Source organism: Leishmania martiniquensis, chromosome 34 (assembly GCF_017916325.1).
Source record: "Leishmania martiniquensis isolate LSCM1 chromosome 34, whole genome shotgun sequence".
Lineage (NCBI taxonomy): Eukaryota > Euglenozoa > Kinetoplastea > Trypanosomatida > Trypanosomatidae > Leishmania > Leishmania martiniquensis.
In genome coordinates this window covers 1,696,666-1,715,000 of record NC_090169.1, presented here as the reverse complement: position 1 = coordinate 1,715,000, position 18,335 = coordinate 1,696,666, and the positions used below count along the sequence as shown (strand labels likewise).

Below are 18,335 nucleotides of genomic sequence, written 5' to 3'. Positions count from 1 at the left end.
CAAGAGAACGAAGAGGGTGCGTACCTCGTCAAACACCACCAGCGCACTATCCTGTGAGGGGTGAATGGTGAGGGACCTCTTTGGGAAACTCTGTTGCAAGAAAGGTTAGCATACCTCTCATTTGGATTGTTATCGTGCTCCTGTTCGTCGCCTGCGCGGCAGCTTCGCGCCCTTGCATGTGCGTGAGCACAGTCGGGAGACGGGAGGTCGTTCCGTTACTTCTTTGTTGCGTGCACAGTCGGCAGCAACAGTTGGCAAAGGCCTGTCGCGGGGGCTTCGGCTGTGAGAAGAGACCTCAGGCGGTTTTGAAGACGGTGCTCCGGATCACGGCGTTTCAGTGATGCTATGCGGCAACGCGCACCGACAGCGTGTAGTCCAGAACAAAGCAGTTGTGCTGCGGAGTTGCATAGCATCGCCAGCGTGACAGAAAAGGGGGTGCCGTCATCAGCAGCACTCTGTCATCTACGGAAGATGCTAAGAGCTGTTGTCTACCGCGTTGAGCGCATGACAGAGATGGGCGAGGTGCCGGCGTGTAACTTCGCAGAGAGCATAGAAGACAATTCTAGTGCGCTCGGTATGAAGAAGAAAGTTGCGGGACCGTGGGATGTGTTGTTGTAAAGGAAAAAAAGAAGCTCCTCCGCGCTGTGAAAGCAGAAAGGGAGGGAGAGACGAACGAATACAGCGCGAAATTGCTTGCAACAGAAGGTAAGAACAACGAAAGAAAATGACGTCTTCGTAAAATGTCTTTTTTTTCTGTACTGGTTTGTGGTAGCCAGCGCGCAGAGAACACGGTTACGGAGACGAGTGCGTTTGCCGGAGAATACAAGGCGCTAGGAGGGAGGAGGGGTTACGAAGGAGCCGACAGCTGTCAGTGAAGACGAGCGCTGATGTTACGGCGTGGGAGGCTGTGTGGCGATCCGCTCAAGAAACAGGAGAGACATGTAAAGTGGAAGTACTTTCTCATCGTGGAGAAGAAACGCAAAGGTTTGGGCACGGCAATGCTGGTGAGACACGAGCAGCCATGGAAAGTGGGCCATGCCGTCGGGAATGTGACGAATGCTTAACCGACGAATGGAGGCAGCGGGGGGCTCGAAGGGATAGGATTTCGGAAACGGGGGACTCTGGTTCAGAATTTGTGGGGAACGCCGCAGGAAAGCTGAGAAGAGGTGCTGGGAATCGCGGCCGCACCGCATTCGTCGTAAGTTGGGTGGCAGGCAGACGAAGATGAGCTTCTCAGAAGCAGCGTGCGCGGCGCTGTTAGCCTTGAGGGCGTTGCCTCTTCTCAGAGCCCTGTCCGGGCGGGTGGCAACGCCGCATGGTTCGGGGGGAGAATAGTGAAGTGGAAGCGACTTGTACGTAAATCGCATCAGCATGCGAAAAAGCGCACGAGTGGAATAGATGAGGGAACTGGCGCGAGAATGGTGAGCAGAGGCCGTCGCATCTTGTGGGGGGGGGGCCTGTTCTATTTTCTGTTTCTCCACTTCTAGGCTGAAACGGAAGAGATGCGCGCCACACCAGCTTTCAAGTGACTACGGCGAAAACAATGTGCGATGTTGCCAAAAAAAGGGAGGTGTTGAGGGGCTTCGTAATTAGCCTCGGCACGAAGGAAGAGAAGGAATAATAGGGTACAAGGTTCAGCTCGACGCCCTTCCGTAGACGTTCGCAGCTTTCCAGAGGGCAAGGTTCACACCTTTGCGACAGGGCAGACAAATCTGGTATCCTACCCCTTACGGGTTCGGAATTACTGCACAAAAAAGAGGCACGCCTGAAGCCTTTCTCCCTCAGCGAGGGAGGTGCTGTCATTGTGTGTGTGTGTGTGCGAGGGGGGAGTGCTGGAAAAAGCACCCGCTTTCCATGACTTCCATCCTCGAGAGCGTATGTAGGGCACACACAGAAAACCTCTTTGAAGAGCATGCGGTTGAATGAGCGGTAGGCCTGGGACACAGCCCCTGTCGACTCCTGTTGCACTCATGGTTTCCCCTCCGCTTCTGCGCCAAAATGTTCGGAAAACGACCGACAACCGTGCAGAAGGTGGCGCCAGTCGGCGCGCCGCCTCTCATCAAGAGTCGAGAAGCTTGCGCAGAAGAGCGCGGGCAGTGGCGTAGATAGTCGAAATGATCTCCCTTTTTTGGGGTTTGATCACGGAGCCGTTTTCGTTGCCAAGGGGCATGTCGTCGCAATAGAACAGGTAGCGGCTTAGTATCGTCTGTTGGAGCACCCCAGTGCGGCGACATTCCTCGAGCTGGCGTGCGACATAGCTGCTCTGCATGTCCACCGCCGTGCACCCGTGCACTGTCTTGTAGAACTTGAGCACTGGCTGGCTTTGGAGCATGAAGCCAGGAAGAGTGATGCACGTGCCGTGGTGCACCGTTGCCGAGCAAGACTTGCCGAGAAGCGGCGTGATCTCCTCACGACGGAAACTCTTGCGGTTGCAAAGGCGAATCTCATCGGTGGAGTCTTCGCCGAAGGTTTGCTTGGAAAAGATGAGTTTGTGGGGGAGAACGACATCGCCGCGGTTGCCGCTAAGACCGGCGGCTTTCCCACTCAGGTTCACACTCTGGATGCGACTGCCGAGGGTGAGGAGAAGGGAACGTAAGATGGGCTCGATTTGAGCCCCAAACGTCTTGTCTACATTGATAATAAAGTGACGCTTTCCCTCTCTGCTTCGCTTTCGCGCCTTGGCGGCACATGCACGTAGTTCTGGATCCGTCTCCTCTGGCAATATGGCGCTCACATCGATCAGGTCCACAATCAGCGCAGAGGCGTGCCCGTCCTCCATTAACGTGAAGCCGTTTGATTTGAGTCGCGAGCGGTAGGCGTTTCGAATGGTCTCATCCCGCTCCAGCAGACCCGTCAAGACGTAGTAGTAGCGGTCGTTCACGTTCTTCCACTGGCCGGCGCGTTCGCTTTTCCCGAGTCCGGTCTCCTCCGAAATATTCTCGATCAGCGACTTGATGTCGGCCGACATGCAACAGAAGAGGTTTTTGAGCGTCCGGTTGGGAGAAAACAGGACGTCGACGACGATGTTCTCTGGCAGCGGATCCAGCTCCGACACGCACAGGCAGCTCTTGATGTGCCGAAGAATGGTGAGGGCCCAGCTGGCGTACGGGTCGTCACTGAAAACCTTGCTCCTCACGTTCTCCACCTGGACAACGTATTCCTCTCGGTGAACGGCGACGTTGTAGAGTTGCTGCAGTGTCTCCTCGCCCCAGACGCTCTCCAGGCCCTGTACCTCCTCGTCTGAAAACGGCAGCGAAGACAAGACTTCTTCCACCCGTGTCCGGGCGCTGAGGTTGTTTTCGGTCGGCGCGAGGGAGTTGCGCAACACCTCGGCCGCCGACGGCGATACCAGCTGCTGCAACCGTGTCCGCAACTTTCTCGCCTCAATGCAAAAAATGCACAGGTTCGACACAAAGTCAATCGTGTCAGTGAAGCCGTCGCGCATGAGTACCAGCGTCTGCCCCCCGCCGCCGAAGGTCCACGCACACCGGCGCCGCTTCCCAGTATCGACAGCAGCGATAAGCGGCCCTGCACCGGTAGCGGTGCTTGCGGCGTCGGCGAGGAACTCGTCTGAGAGGTAGTCTGGAATGCATTGCGTGAGGATGATGATGTAGGTGACGGTGATGTTGGCAGGCAGGCGGCGGGTGGAGTACCGCAGCGCTTCGTAATCGACCTTGTTTGTATTGGCGTTCCTGTGCAGCAGGGTGCCACTGGATCGGAAAAGGCGGATGAGAATCGGCAGCGACAGACGATAGCCGCTCATCTCCCCTCGCACGTCGGATACCGAGGACGATGAGATGCCGAACACGGCGCGGCAGAACTCCTGAAACACTGAGAAGGATGGAAGCGTTCGAAGGATTTGACTGGAAACGTTATTTGCAAAGATAGGGGAGCGCGCAAACAGGTCGATGAACTGCTTGCGGGGAATGAGCAGCAGTGTCGTGTTGGAGCTGGCATGGTAGGTAAACTCAACGGCGCTGTCAAGGATGGCGTCGTCGATGCCGAAAACGCTCGGAGCTACCATGCTGCCGATGCGCCGGTGACCAAACGCGCGCTTGAGTCCTTTCTTGGAGTTCATCACCTCCACGGTGCCTGAGGCGAGAACGTAGATGTGCTCGAGATACGACCCCTCCTCGATAATGACATCCATCTCGCTGTATTCGCGCACCATGACATTAAGGCTCGATATCTGCTCAAGGGTGAGAGTAAACAGGTGCGGCACCGTCTGCAGGAAAGTCCGCATCGACGTTTTCGGCGAGTTGGCGTTCGACTTCCCGGTAGGCAGCAGGTTTTGCGCCTCCTTCAGTGGTTCAGCTACAGATAGCACGTTATCCAAGCCACCATTCTCGGTATCATTAGCATCGTAGTCCAGGCTAAACACCTCGAGCGAGGAGTTTGTCGCGGCAGCGGCCGGTTTCTTCACCAGCGGCGGGATGGCACTGGTGTCGTTCGTGGAGGTGCTCATGGCGGTAGTGTCGAGAACCGTCAGAAAGAGGAGAAGCAAATAGATGTGAAGGCGGCAGGACTCACAGACGCTTGGCAGCAACAAAAGGAGAAGCGTGCAAGGAGGTGAGCAACCTGCCTGGTCCAGATAGTGAGCAATATGCAGGAGTCGACCGGCACGCCACGAAAGAAAGAGTCAGGGTGGCTTTGAGGTGTTTTGAAAGCGCCTTGCTCGTGGTTGTCAGACGACTAAAGAGCATGGAACTGTAAAGAAACGAAAAGAAGGGTACATAAGGGGCCGAGGAAAGACGTTTCGACGGATGCGAACGAGCAAAAGCAGCCTGTGAAGAACACACGCAGGGAGGAGGGGGTAAGAAACAGCTGCCACGGAAGAAGGCATAATAACATCGGGTATAAGATGTCGTGAACACCATAGCATCATCCGTTCGTCGAATGTGTGATCGGCAGAGAGGTGCCTTCTAGCTTGCAGCAGGCGTCTACTGCTCTTCTTTTTTTTCTTCACAAGCCACTTTCCTCTTTTGCAGAATGACTGGAAGAGGGCGTGAGGCACACCTGTCAGTGTGTGTGGCATGCGCGGAGGCTGCACACCCTCTCCCGCTTACTCCCTGTGCGTGGGAGCAGGCGAGGAACCCCTCCCCCCTCTCTCACGGCAAAAGGCGGAGTGACGACTGCTGTAGGTGGTGCAGGAGTCCAGCGCCTAGGACGGGGGCAAGGCCAGAGCGACGTTGACTCAGAGCAGTGTTCGACCAAGAACAGGTCCGTGCCACCCGTACGATGGCCGAAGTGCTGCTGTGTATCCAGCGCGCTTCACCTCCGCCCTCACCGCCCTCTGCGGAGCCGGGCAGTGTTTGAAGAAGAAACGGTGCACAGCTGACCGAATCCGCACGTAGCTATGACACGCGTGTCTGCCAGCTGCTTCCGACGACCAGGCGATGTGCCTGTGACAGGGGCCACGGGAAGAGTGCAGCGCACCACTTGCATCCTCTCATTGGCAAAGGGCGGGGAGGAGGGGAATTAGAACACGATGGGAAACAAGCCTCCTCCTGTTTGACGTCGACGCACCCGGTGTCGCACCTAAACGCATGTGTCGAGTGAATGTGGGTGTGGAAAGCGACGCGGCCCCCTCAAGAGCCGCGCGGGGATGACAACAGCTTGATAAAAGCGCGAATCTGTGTCTCGCCTACATGGTGCTGCTCAAGGTATCGCCGCGCTTTTCCGTTTCGGTCCTCATCATCCGCGCTAAGGGCCAAAATGTCCACAAGCTGCAAAAATGTGCGTCGCTTCAACCGAATCGATGCACCCTCCAGTGCCGTTTCCATAGTCTGCGATGTCAGCTGCTCGCTTTGCCGCTGCCGCTTGCGTGTGCGGTGGATGGCGGCTAGTAGAGGGTGGTCACTGCCGTGGAACTCGCGCAGGGCCGCTGCCGATGCTTTTACATTGATTTGTAAGGCTGTCTCGTCACGTGCCACGCCGCTGATGGTTCGCTTTGTTTGGAGCTCCCACCACTTGGGCGCAGTTTCCAGCAGCTGTGCACGTGCAGCGGCACTAGGTTCAGCCGCCGCAAGTGTGGTTAGCGATGAGGGAACGCCGCCACAGGATTGGGCGACAAGTGTGTCGCGGTGAATTTGGAGCACACAATTCGCACAGAAGAAGGCGTCAACGTCGTCTTTGTGTGCGAGAGACCTCAGGGCAGGGATGTGGAACGACGGCGGCGCTGTGGTGAGCACCGCCGCGGCGACATCACGCAAACGCTGGACGAACTCGCGGTAGTGCCCCTGGGAAGAGAACTGCGTACTTGGTAGAATCGATTGCAGCGTCGCCATATCTGTGCAGGAAAGAGGGAAGAGATAGGGTTGCAGTAGATGGTACTGACGCCGCTCTTTTCGAACGCAGGTATTCGTGTAGACCGGCGCCGTTGCTCGTAGCGCAAGCAACAGCGCAGTCGTCAGTGCTGGCGATGACGCCACCCTGCGCAGGCCGTACTCCTCGCTGAGGAAGCGAACAGCCCAAGCGACCTCGGTGCGTTGGGTGCCCACCACTTCTTGTGCCGTTGCCAAGGCAAAGAGGAGGGCAGCTGAGCCGCGCGCCTCCCTGGGAGTGAGGAGAGAGAGCCTGAGCGAGGTGGCGCTTTCTCGGAACTGCTTTATCATCGCACTGCCGTACCAGATGAGTGTCCCTTGGCCGAGGAGCTCTGCTGCTTGCTTGAGAAGATCCTCGCGTTCGTGTGATGAGAAGGCCAGCAGCGCCGGGAAGACGGATTCGATGGTTTGAAGCGAAATGTTGCGCAGTAACGGATTCCGCGTGAAAGCGTGGACGGCCCATTCGGCAATGCGCTTTTGCAGGACTGTCCATGGTGCAGACCACTCAGCGTGCGCTACCGTCGGCGCGCACTCATCCATCCAGTAAAAATGCGTAACGTCGACCCGGCCGAATCGGAACGACGAGGATGCCGCTGCGGACGAGAGGACTGACGTGAGGCGTCGGTGCCGCGACCGCGCAAAGCGGAAGCGGACATTTTCTGAAAGCACAACGCACGAGAGAGTCTGGTCCAACGAAGACGAGGTTACGTCCACCACGTCACCGCACAAGAGTGCCGTCCGCGGCGGACCCGCCCCGGAGCATTTAGCATCCCAAAGCAGAGCACTCACACACGACGGGAGGGGCCGCTGGGGAAGAGTGTCGGGTACGACGCTAGCCTGTGCCAATCTTCTTGTCGATGTCTCGACCAGACGTTGTGCAAGGTCCGCAGCGGATATGCCGCTAATATGATCATTGACAGCACGTGCATACATGACCGTACAAAGACACGCACGCAAGCGCGAAGGCGACGACTGGAGCACGGGCAGCGAGGAAAAATACCGCAGCCGTGCTTCCAGAAGAGAGCTAAGAGGGGGCAGATAAATTGCAGGTGGGGGGAAAGAGGGGAGGCAGAGCAGGGTTTCCTGTCAAGTGGTCCGAGAGCAAGGGCGGGAGAGACCTTCCGCAGAGAAGGATCAGAGCACATGACATCTGTGTCGTGTGGGGTCTTGACAGGAGCAATTGTACACCAATAACAACGCGGGGGAGGGGGGCCGAGTGCATTGCACGATAGGACGCATAGGAGAAGGCGGGGCGCGGGAGAGCAGAGACGTCGCCCAAGCACTGGAAGCGGCTCATATTGGTATGCTAACGCGCACCGTACAGTGCCAAATACGACCGTGGCACCGTTCGTGTTTAGTCAGAGTGTATGCCCACGCCATCTCCAGATGGATGGAAGGAGTATCTCTCATAAATGGCTAAGAGAGAGAGAGATGGTTATAAGACAACGCAACGTGCTCTCTGGGCGTTTGGTGCTGTTAACTCTAATACATGATGGAGAGTCGTACGTACTCGTCATGCCCTGCGTACTTTCGCTGCCGTCACTGGCAGCAGCGACATCTCCCTGAACGACGGAGAAGCGCGAAGAGTATAGTGAAAGGCTGCTGCGGGACAGGAACAAGCATTCAAGGCTACATGAAGCGAAGAAAAAGAAGAGCGGCACCACATTCATCAAGATGTGCGTCACAGAAATCCATTTTGGGTGGCGACATCGCCCTTCTTCAGACTCATCAGGTACGCCAAGCGCACTCGGTTGGAGTCTGCGCGGCTGTCCGATCGCTTGACAGGTAGAAAGCGAGGTGCGTCTTGGAAGCCACGGTAGAGGGCCACGTAGTCGTCTTCGTCGAGGGTGGCGCGGCGGTAGATGCCTGCAGGGAGCACGACAAGGTCGCCTGCTTTCAGGTGGATCCGGATCCATTCATCTTGCTTGGACCGTATATCCATGTAGAAGGAGCCGTCCATTACCACGCGAAACTCTTCGTCTTCGGTGTAGTGTTCTTGATACCAGCGCTCAAGAAAGGTGTCATCCTTGGCGGTTTGCGAGATCTTGATCTCATCCGTATGCTTGTAATCTCGTTCTTTGATGATCTGCTTCACCACAGAGAAGTCGCTCATGCTGACATGGAACAGAACCACGCCGAGGTCCCGCAACATCTTCATGGTCGGGGCAGCAGCGCCGAGGTTTCTTCCAGGCTTGAGGCTGGCAGTACTCAGCTGAGGCTGAGACGTTGCGTCGTCGAGAAACCACATATCTAGCGCTCCTTCCTCCGACACTGGCGGTGGCACGGGGGGCAGATCCTGAATCGCATCTGAGCCGAGACGCTTCCATTCTTCCTCCTGACGCTTTTTGCGCTTCTCCTCTTCGATGCGTAGCTGCTCCGCCTCGCGCCGCTTGCGTTCCTCCTCTGCCTTTTCCTCTGCGAGGCGGCGCTCGTAGTTCTCCTTCTCTGCCTGCCGCTTGCGGTCGCGCTCGCGAATCTCAGCCTCTTCGCGTAGCCGCTGCTCTTCTGAAATGCCGTCCATCATCAAAGTGGCGAGGAGAAGGGCGGGCGGGGGAGAGGGAGGGAGAGGAAGAGATGAAGGAGTTAGAGCCGACGAAAGAAACAGCTTTGAGATGCACTAGAGAAAGGAGGAGTAGGTCGCCCTACGCTGAGAAGACAAGAGAGAAAGGCTGAGGTGAGAAGGAACAACGCCGCCACTCCTAAGTGCTTTGGCAGCCCCCCAAGGCAAACGGGAGCGTGAGAGGAGAGAGATCCGTCGAGAGAGAGAGAGAGAGAGCGGACAATGAGAATAAACAAAAGGACAGTGGGGAGGCCATGACAGGAGAGGCACTCTTTCTGTGAAAGGGCCGCGCAACACCATCCAGTGAAACGACTATGGGCATCACACACACACACACACTCAAAAAAAAAGCCTCTTCTGCCCCATTCGTTCCTGCGTTCGAGAGCCGGCAGTTTTTCTTCATTGTTGATGTTCTTCTTCATTTGTGCAGCGCATCTGCAGTCATCTCTGCTCCGTGTGCCCGAGAGGACGAGTCGCGGCAGAGCGTGCAGGAGGCACGAAACTGCGTCTTCGTGGGGGTAGGGCACGAGACGTGTACATTGAGCGCGTCGATGCGTGCCATACACAACGGACACACGGAGCCGCGTGGCTCGCCTTCCGTCGAGGCTGCACAGCGCTGCCTCCTGCGACCAAACGGACCAGTGCTCGCGAAACAATTCAGACATCTTCTTCGTGGAGGTTCAGGGAGATATTGTAAATCAGCCGTGCCCCGCACGACGCACCAAAGAGCTTCTTGGAGCATTCCTCGTAATTGAGCGTCTCAGGTGAACGCCTTAGACGCAGCAGTGCTTGGACAACCCTTTCGCGCAGCTCCACGACGTCACACTGGAGGGACTGGGCCAGGTCGGCTAGGGAAAGTTGCTGATAGCAAAATGGCATCTTGTGCTGAAACGCATCGAGGCGGTTAGGGTGCGTGAAGAAGAAGTTGCACAGAAGGTTCACCAGCTTCCAGTAAAGCTGATGGCACGCTGGCACCCGGGCGGCAAAGTGAAGAGGCTCGAGCTCTCTCTTCAAGTAAAGCGGACTTACCTGGAGTGTCTTGTGCGGTGCGAATCGCTGTGCCTCAAGCGACAGCGCAGCAAAGTCACAAGGCTTAGGAGAGGCAGGCATGACTGTGAGCAGACTGTGAAGCTGAGATGACGTAAGGCGATTCTCGACAAACGCGCGCCGCAAGCCTTGGCGGTATTGCTGGGCTACCTGAAAAGGTGAGCGTGAGCTTCCGAAAAGCTCACGGAGCTTCTGGCACAGTCCTGGCCAGTCACGGCCTTTTTCTTGGACATATTGGCAGACAAAGCGGACCTCGCGAAGCGAAAGGGGCTTTGAATCGCTCTGCAGCTCCTTGAATTTAGTGGAGAGCTCGTATGGGGTGAATGGGGGGTGGCCGGCCCGACGAAAAGCCTCTGCCACGGCGCACCAGCGCTCTTTTTCGTAGGCGCACGGCGATGCGGTGCAGTGCGCCTTCACCGCCTCAGCGTGGAGTGCTTCGAGGAGCTCTGTGCTCCAGCGATGGCGAGTCACCGTAGGACCCGCGACCCAACATGCCGCCTGAGTGACAACACCGTCTTTGTGGCGGCTTCTTTTTCGATGAGAGGCCTGCAGAGACGTTAGAGCGCATCGTAACGCCAAAAGGCAGTCCATCTCGTACTCGATCATGAGTGTGCGGCGCAGAATATGCTCTTGGAGGCGACCATTGCAGTCTTGCAAGGCGCTGAGGAAGTCACTGCCCATAGACATGGAAAAAAAAGGCCGGCATTCTGCTTCTGTGAATCTGAAGCGCGATGTGGGCAGAGATGAAGAATACAGATGAGGGGGTAGCGATTGGCGAGGGAAGGAGGAGCTGGAGAGGGTGGGCGCACTGGTGGTGCAAGGAAGCCGGGTTCAGACCTTTGCTTTTTGACACGCTTCTGCACAGGCCATAGTGAACGGCGGCGGCGCCCTTTATGCCGCACGGTATCCAATGACAACACATTGCATTCCCAATACCGGCCGTAGGTCCCTTAAACGACCGGGGTGCAGGTCTCACTTGGTGCGTGGAGGACAGGCACCTGCCGTCGGTCTTTGAGTGCGTTTGCGGAATCTTCGTTACTGCTGGCAGGATCTGGCTCACTCCGTGGCTGAGGTAGCTGGGTTCGCGCTCACGTTGGCACCTGCTACCGAACACGCATGCTGGCCACTCAACACATACAAACTGCCCGCGATGCCACACAAAGGACAGCGGAGTAATGGGCGCTAAAAAAAAGAAGAAAAAACCGGCCTTCAAACTGCGATTCCTCACTCAGTGACACCCCTACGCGCATCTTTCTTGCGCTGCCTGGAAATGTCCCGTTGGATGTCTGCAAAGCCTCACCGGTCCCATTGCTGCGAAATGATAAGCCACGCACACTATGTGTTCACCCGCGCACTTACTCACGAGCCCCTTCTTCTAGATAAGCCCACTTCTATGTCACAGGCGTGCGGGCTCACGAAAAGGTGCGGTGCCCCCTTCTACCACAGACTCAAAGCACTGTGCCGGCTGTCGCAGTATAATGTGGAGCGGCCACTCAGGCACCTCCCTGCGGGCATTGACGGAAAAATGAGCGATTGAAAGAGTCAACCTCATCCAGAAAGCAACGGTGTCCTGAGAGTGGCCCCGACGGGCAAAAGAACAAACACGGACGCGGTGTTGTCGGGTTTTCACATTCAGCGGGCGCCGTGCATGAGAGGCAGGCAAGACGAGCAGAGGTCAGAAGACACGGTGTGGTGTAAAAAAGAGACGCGACGCGAGTAGCTCCAAGCTGGTGCTGTGTGAAGTATGCAGCTTTTCACACACTCCACCGGAAGGGGCTCAGGCAGCTGAGGCACTGATAACATGAGGAGGACGCCGCGAACTACTCTCTCCGGAGACTCACGCTCCGTGGAAAAGGGTTCACACACGTTGTGCGACACTGAGCACTCAAGCAACTTAGAAAGACGCAGAGCGTCCGTACAGAAGTCCAAGACGCCGAGAGCTCAGACACTGGCCTGGCCAACTTCTTGCCTGAGTGCGTTCTGAATTGACGTACGCCTCCTGCACCTCGTCTGTCCACGGTGCCCACCACCTTCGCTGATCGCGCAGCACGTACACAAAGTAGGCTTAAAGGGAGAGAGGGAGAGAAGAAGAGCCTCTGCGGCGGACGGCCCTATTCGACGAGAGGGCAGTTCATCCTTGAGAATCAGGATGCACCTGGGATGCCGTGGAGGGAGATCAGCTGTGGCTGAGTACGTGCAAAGGAGTAGTATGTATCTCTTATTCACTGACGAGCTTCAGGAGGACAGAGAGGTAAAATGAAATCATTGAAAAGAAAAAAAAACGTAAATGTACGAACGGTATCTGTCTTTTGGCGTATCCACTCAGTGCATCGCGTTACATGCCCCCGGAGCGAAACATTCAAAACGATTTCTGTGGGGGACTGCCGACGGATGCGCGGCGTTACACAACGAAGACAAAGAAAGAAGGAGAGAGAGAACATGCTTGCAGCGCGTTCCCTTTTGCCTGTTTTGTTTACATACTAAGTGACATATTCAGCAGCGTTCCGTTCTTGCATCCAACAACCACTCGAGCGGCACTCACCGCAATGCTGAGCGGGGTATTTGAGAGCACCTCACGTGTCACAATAAGGCCGGAGGACAAGGCGATAACAACGACGGAGGGTGGAGAGACTGTGAGACACCAGGCATGCCCTGTTTCGGCCTGGAAGCGGCACAACATCACACGCTCCGTAGGCCTCAACTGCGAGCACACCGTTTGCGAGTTGTTCTGCAGTACTCGTCCTGTGACACAGTCAAAAAGCTGAAGCGTCTCCGCGGACTTGGGGGACGCCATCAAAACAATTTTCGTGTTTGGGACGGGTTCTAAGCTGTCCGAGACGCCTTGGAGTCCGACCACCTGTCTGTCGGAGTGGTGCGATCGCAGGTCCCACAGTTGAATCGGGCTCTCCCAGCCTGCACTGACCGCTGAAACTTCGGTCAGGAAGCGAACAGAGAAGATGCGGTTCACGTGTGCGGGGCGTGATGTGCCATCCGCGTTCAATCCGTCTGTCATTCGCGCAAGCAGGCTTAGTCGTGAGTCGTACAAGCGCACGATGCGATCGCTTCCTGCAGTCAGCACTTGCCCTCCACTCGGCGAGACATCCACCGCCATCACTTCATTGTTTTGCTCGTATGCTACAGTTCCGCGTCGAAGAGAAAACTCGCTATGATCCCAGTGCCACAACATGACACCACCAGCACTGCTACTGCTCACTAGTTGCCAATCGCTGTCGCACTGAGCCGGCGCCCATCGAATGCAGGTGGCTGGGGTGTCCATAAAGTCTTTTCCGGGAGCTCCACGCGCCACCGCAGTGAAAGTGATGGTGCTCAGAGCACACACGACCCCGCTGCCCAGGGCACAAGCAACATGCTTTGCATCTGGCGACAGAGAGCAGAAGTGTATATTCTGGTCGGCTTCCAGCAGCTGATGCGCAACGATAGCAAGAGGCATGCACTCCCCCCGACACGCAGCTTGAAGGCTGCTTAAAGGAGAATGTGTTTGTGGGGGGGGAGAAAAGAGAAATTCACAGAGTGAGCAAGATAAGGGTAAAGGAGAGGGGGCTCACAGTAAGCGTTTGCGCTTCGAGAGAGGGGAAAAGAAAGGAGGACCAACCGCGGCGCGAACCAGAGGCCGCTGCGTGAGGTGTGCGGATCAACCGCTTGCCGAAAATAATGCGGTCTGGACCACGGTGCCTGCGTATAGCGGGTGAAACACAAAAGAGAAGGGGCGTAAAAGTGTGCCGCAGGCAGAGGGTGCTTTGTGGGTAATGCACCGCCAATACACGTACAGATAAAAGAAAAAAGAATGTTCTTGAGTAGAAGAGTTGCTTTGACAGTGTCAGGAGAAGGGGAAAGGTGGCGCGGTTCGCATTCGATGTACGATTGATCTGTTCCGCAGAAAAAAACAGAAGCAGCCACCGGGTAAGCCCATTGGGGAGTACACAGGGCGCCGAGCACACAGAATACGCACCGCGGGAGAACGTGAAAGAAGGAAGGAGAGTTGTATGAACTGCCGGAGAAGGCGAGACAGTCAATAGGGCACAGTGGGCATTTCCGCGAAGCCGCCAGAGACGGCAGACGCCACGGCAGTGGCATGCCTTGCAGGCCGAATGGTACGCACAAGTTAAAAGGGAAGGAGCACACTCCCTCGGCGCGGTGGTTCACGCCGCTTTGCATATATGCCGGCGTTCGGTGACTATTCGCGACTGGAAGCCCGATGTGTGAGGCACGGATAGCACGCAGCGAGTAGGCGAATGGCCATGCATTAACGCTGCTGCTTTTCGTTTCTTGTGTGTGTTCTCTCTTTACCAAAACGCTTTTTTCTTGGGTCCGTGGAAGGGTACAGGTGTCAAAGCAAGGAAGCAGTCATGAGATTCAAGGGGAGCGTTTAGAGGTCTGCGATCCCATGCCGTGTCACAGAGAGTACAGGATTGTTTTGCGCCCAAAGGCGAAGTACATGGTGATGGTGGTCATGATACCCGAGTACATGATCATTTCCCCATTCTGCATTGGCTTCTCGAAGGTGAAGAGAACACAGGCAATCGCAAAGCAGAGGAGTACAAGGGTGGAGAAGGCGTGGCACACCCCTATGGAGAAGTAGAGGACTGCCATGAGGAGCCATCGAACGTCTCTCAAGATGAGCCGGCGGCACGCAAATAGACCACACAAGACGTAAAGCGTACCCGTCGTCATGCACGAGAGGAAGATGAGTCGACCCCACATCGATCCAAGCCCTCGATCCTCATCGGAGTACCCAAGGACGCTTGAAGCCATGATTCACCGCGAGAGGCAGAAATAGTGACTATCGTTTACTCTTGTGTCAGCGCCGGTGTATGCGAAAACACAGACTGATGAGCACAATGATGAGGGCAAAAAAGGAATGGGGAGAAGAGATGGAGAAGGATTTTTGATCGATCAGTGCAGGTCGCCCTGAAGAGTTGAGAAGGGCAGCAGCAGCAGCAAGCCATGTCGCCAAGCAGGGATGCAGGTCTCTTCGGTACGGCCCTACACTGCCGTCACTGCAGCGGTTCATGGAGCGGGGCTAAGAAGCGGGAGTCGCTTGCACAACAACGGTGACGCTACGGTGAGGCAATAAAGTTCTCCCGCGGGGTGTCAGCAGTGCAGTTGCATTGCCTGCACTAGCCAACGGTATCAGGTCACGAATGGCACCTTGGGTGGGCGGGTTTTTTCTTCTCCTGAGCAAAAAAGCTGAGAGAGAGAGGTGAGGCGCCATCAGAATGGGCAAAACACTCTGCTGGGGACTCTTGCGCCTTCCCCACGCGCTAACAACTATGTGTCGACCGTCCTTCCACACACACACACATACACACGCACGCTTGCACGCAATGGTTCGAATGCAGAGAAACAGATATACACAAAAGCTCAACAATAAGGTGAGACGCAAAGAAATAAAAAAGGAAGAACGACACCAACGCTCGGGTTAAGAAGAATCGGCAGGGGAAAGAAAATCAGACCAAGGCGACGAAGGCAACGAAGAGTGGGTGCATGAGAGTAGCAGTGGCAGGGAGGTATTGCCGGCGGCGTATGCGGCAGTGGTCAGCGTCCCCCTCCCTCCTAAAAAAAATCAGATCATTAGGGTGAATGCTTACATCCTCTGTCTGCATCAAAAGGCCACGTCCCCGCGTGTGTCGCAACGTTGTGTTCGCCGTGCGCGTGACATCCGGACGCATTAAAAGGTGCAAGAGGTGTTCGAGATGGCACTGCGGCCACACAGCACCATACGGCAACAAGTGTACACAGACACACACACACACACGCACACGCGCGCGCAAACGAGCTGAGAAAGAGGAAAGACCATCCAAGTACTTCGTCGGCTAACGGCGGCATCCTGCATCACACGCGCCTACATGTCCTCTCGCTCTACGTTGCTGTTGCTTCCTTTCCTACACGCGCGTCAAGAAACGCACCCGAATGGCCTACGCATTAACCCATACAAACACATCCATACGATCATGTGCGAATGTATGGGGATAAGCCGCTCTCCTCCTGTCTCAGGACGCGGGCGCTTAAATTAGCAGGAACGCCACTTATCGCTCTTGGCTCTTTGCGCCTCGATAAAGAGAGGTGCACATACACAGGTTTACTACTTTCCTGCTGCTGCTTACGCAAATGCCGCTTTTGGATGATCGAGCCCGCACCGAACTGCCGTCCGCTGTGTTGCCCAGTGACGCTTCCCCTCCGCTCGTACCCGAAACCACGCCACTGACCCCATGTCTACGCTCGCAGCGTCGTTTCTCCCTCGTGCATGGGCGCTTATGAGCACACCAGTCGAAACGCGCTACGCGTATATGCCGACCGCCAGCAGTTGACCGGTGGGAAACAGCGATCCGTTCAGCTGCTGTACCACGAGCGCGTGCTTGGTCACGTCTCGGAGACGCACGGCGATTCCTGAGTCGTTATCTAATTTTTTCACTGCCTCTACCTCACCGTAGGACTGCAGCAGGAAACGCAGCAGCTCTTCCGTCAGTGGTGGGCCACTAAAGTGCAGGTCGCCTTTTTGAGGAAGCGGAATCGGCGCTGAGATAGGTACTGCGGATGCCGAGTAGAAAGGAGAAACCGTCTGATATATCGGCTGCGGATACACGATCTGAGTCGGCGCACCCGCTGTGGGCGGCGTTGGTGGGTACACCATCGGAAACGGCATGGTGTTCACCAATGGATAGGCCTGCGGTGACGGAATGAGGGAGAGCGGTGGCGAAAATCCTGGGTATGACGAGGGGAGCGAGCTGGGGGTGTTTCCACCGCGATACTGCGGTGAGGGGAGCCAGTGCCGCTGACGATTGCGGTTGCGCTCCTGCCGCATCTGCCGTACCTCGGCCGACTCCGAATACTTGACCTCCAGTTGGTGTGGCCAATTGTCCATGCTAATCGTATCTCGCGCCTTGATGGCGGCAGTGGCTTCTTGCTGAGACGAAAACTGCACAAAGCCAGAGCCTTTACACTGCCCAAGAGGGTTCATCAGAACTGCACACTCTTTGATGACACCGTAGGGTGAGAACATCTGTCGCAGGTGCTCCTTTGTCGCCCACTGCGGCAACCCACGAATGAAAAGGCGGTCGTTCGGCTGGTCATCGAGTCCCTCATCGTGCATGGCGATAGAGACGTGAAGAACATTGGCACAGTTCGGAACCGGCTGCGTCAGATGTGTGGCGTTGATCGCGGCGTGCGCAGAGTCGGCCTTTCGGAACATTACAAAGCCGAAGTGCCGGTTCTTGACTACTTTTGTTGATACAATCTCACCAAACTCCTTGTAGCGTTCTCGCAAAGCGTCCTCATCCCAGGTGGACGGAATCCCAGCAACGAAGATGTTCGTGGATACATGCGGGGTAATCGGCTTTCGAGGGCTACTTCCCGTAGCGTTGGCCGACTCGTCTTTTGCGTTGTCGGCAGAGCCGATATCTACCCGTAAAGAGGGCTTATACCCGCCCACTTCAGCACCTTTCGGTTCCATTACCGCGAAGTGACCAAGGTTATTGTGAATAAGTGTGAAAGGTGAAGCTTTCTGACCCACATGCGGTGGCGCTCTTCTTGCCGTGATGCAGAGCGCACAGACCACAGCACTCATCTCGAGAAACAGGAAGCAGAAAAATAGCAGAGCCAAAGTAAAAAAAGGGGGGTAGGGATCACCGTAGCGGCGCACGTGCGTTGCCAGCCTGCGTAGAGTCACCACTGAATGCCACTTCGTCCGCCAAAATGGATAAGATGCGGCGCTATTCCCATAAAGCCGCGTCTTTTCTTCCACTCCGTCGGCGAGGTGGCAAGGGTTCTTCACGAGAACCACCGCAGCTTCGAGGCGCGCAAGTATCAGCGTGAATGAAGAGGGTGGAGGCGACGGGCGCAACGTGGCAGCAACTGTGAACAGTAGCGAGAGCGTGGACCTCAAGCTTGCAGCTCATCCATGCCATGATTGGAATGCGAACACGATCGCGTCCCAACGCTCAGCGCTTTTTTCTCTTTTTTTTTTCGATTCTTTCCGATTCTTACAAAAAGATGGCAGACTGCGCTAACCAACGTCCTTGCGGCACATACTTCCATTTGCGATGTGGCAATCGCCTCAGCACACAGTCAGCTGTGTGAAGGAATGTGAGTGAGCGGCCAGCACCCTCGACAACAACAACGAAAAACGGGGAGCGTGAAAAATGAGGGAAGTCACTGTGTCACCGTATGTCGCTCCTCTTCCGCCAGACTCCATCAAGAGCGTTCGCGTCTGTTTACCATGCCAAATAGCGGGAGATACTATTTGCAGGCGGGAGATAGGAGAGGTGCGCGAGGATGACTCTTTGGGAAGGAATTGCCGCCACACATCCGGAACGCTTTCTAGGAGGTGGCACACACTTACACACACACAAACAGGAACACACAAGTAGGCAAGAGCGCAGAACGCG

The 18,335-nt window shown here is 56.0% G+C and overlaps 7 protein-coding genes across 7 annotated transcripts; all 7 read right to left on the bottom strand.

Moving 5' to 3' along the window:
• Positions 1–2,059: 2,059 nt before the first annotated feature.
• Positions 2,060–4,465, bottom strand: LSCM1_02474 (uncharacterized protein; the record flags this gene model as incomplete). Its single annotated transcript, XM_067320057.1, has 1 exon — positions 2,060–4,465. One exon carries the CDS (start codon positions 4,463–4,465, stop codon positions 2,060–2,062), a length of 2,406 nt encoding a protein of 801 aa, XP_067175432.1.
• Positions 4,466–5,588: 1,123 nt separating this feature from the next.
• Positions 5,589–7,256, bottom strand: LSCM1_02473 (uncharacterized protein; the record flags this gene model as incomplete). The annotated part of the gene is made up of 1 exon (XM_067320056.1): positions 5,589–7,256. The coding sequence occupies one exon, from the start codon at positions 7,254–7,256 to the stop codon at positions 5,589–5,591; it is 1,668 nt and encodes a 555-aa protein (XP_067175431.1).
• A 748-nt stretch (positions 7,257–8,004) lies between these two features.
• LSCM1_02472 (uncharacterized protein) lies at positions 8,005–8,844 on the bottom strand (the record flags this gene model as incomplete). The annotated part of the gene is made up of 1 exon (XM_067320055.1): positions 8,005–8,844. One exon carries the CDS (start codon positions 8,842–8,844, stop codon positions 8,005–8,007), a length of 840 nt encoding a protein of 279 aa, XP_067175430.1.
• A 696-nt stretch (positions 8,845–9,540) lies between these two features.
• LSCM1_02471 (uncharacterized protein) lies at positions 9,541–10,617 on the bottom strand (the record flags this gene model as incomplete). The annotated part of the gene is made up of 1 exon (XM_067320054.1): positions 9,541–10,617. One exon carries the CDS (start codon positions 10,615–10,617, stop codon positions 9,541–9,543), a length of 1,077 nt encoding a protein of 358 aa, XP_067175429.1.
• Positions 10,618–12,403: 1,786 nt separating this feature from the next.
• LSCM1_02470 (uncharacterized protein) lies at positions 12,404–13,381 on the bottom strand (the record flags this gene model as incomplete). Its single annotated transcript, XM_067320053.1, has 1 exon — positions 12,404–13,381. The coding sequence occupies one exon, from the start codon at positions 13,379–13,381 to the stop codon at positions 12,404–12,406; it is 978 nt and encodes a 325-aa protein (XP_067175428.1).
• A 962-nt stretch (positions 13,382–14,343) lies between these two features.
• On the bottom strand, positions 14,344–14,703 carry LSCM1_02469 (uncharacterized protein; the record flags this gene model as incomplete). Its single annotated transcript, XM_067320052.1, has 1 exon — positions 14,344–14,703. One exon carries the CDS (start codon positions 14,701–14,703, stop codon positions 14,344–14,346), a length of 360 nt encoding a protein of 119 aa, XP_067175427.1.
• Positions 14,704–16,228: 1,525 nt separating this feature from the next.
• LSCM1_02468 (uncharacterized protein) lies at positions 16,229–17,401 on the bottom strand (the record flags this gene model as incomplete). The annotated part of the gene is made up of 1 exon (XM_067320051.1): positions 16,229–17,401. One exon carries the CDS (start codon positions 17,399–17,401, stop codon positions 16,229–16,231), a length of 1,173 nt encoding a protein of 390 aa, XP_067175426.1.
• Positions 17,402–18,335: the final 934 nt, after the last annotated feature.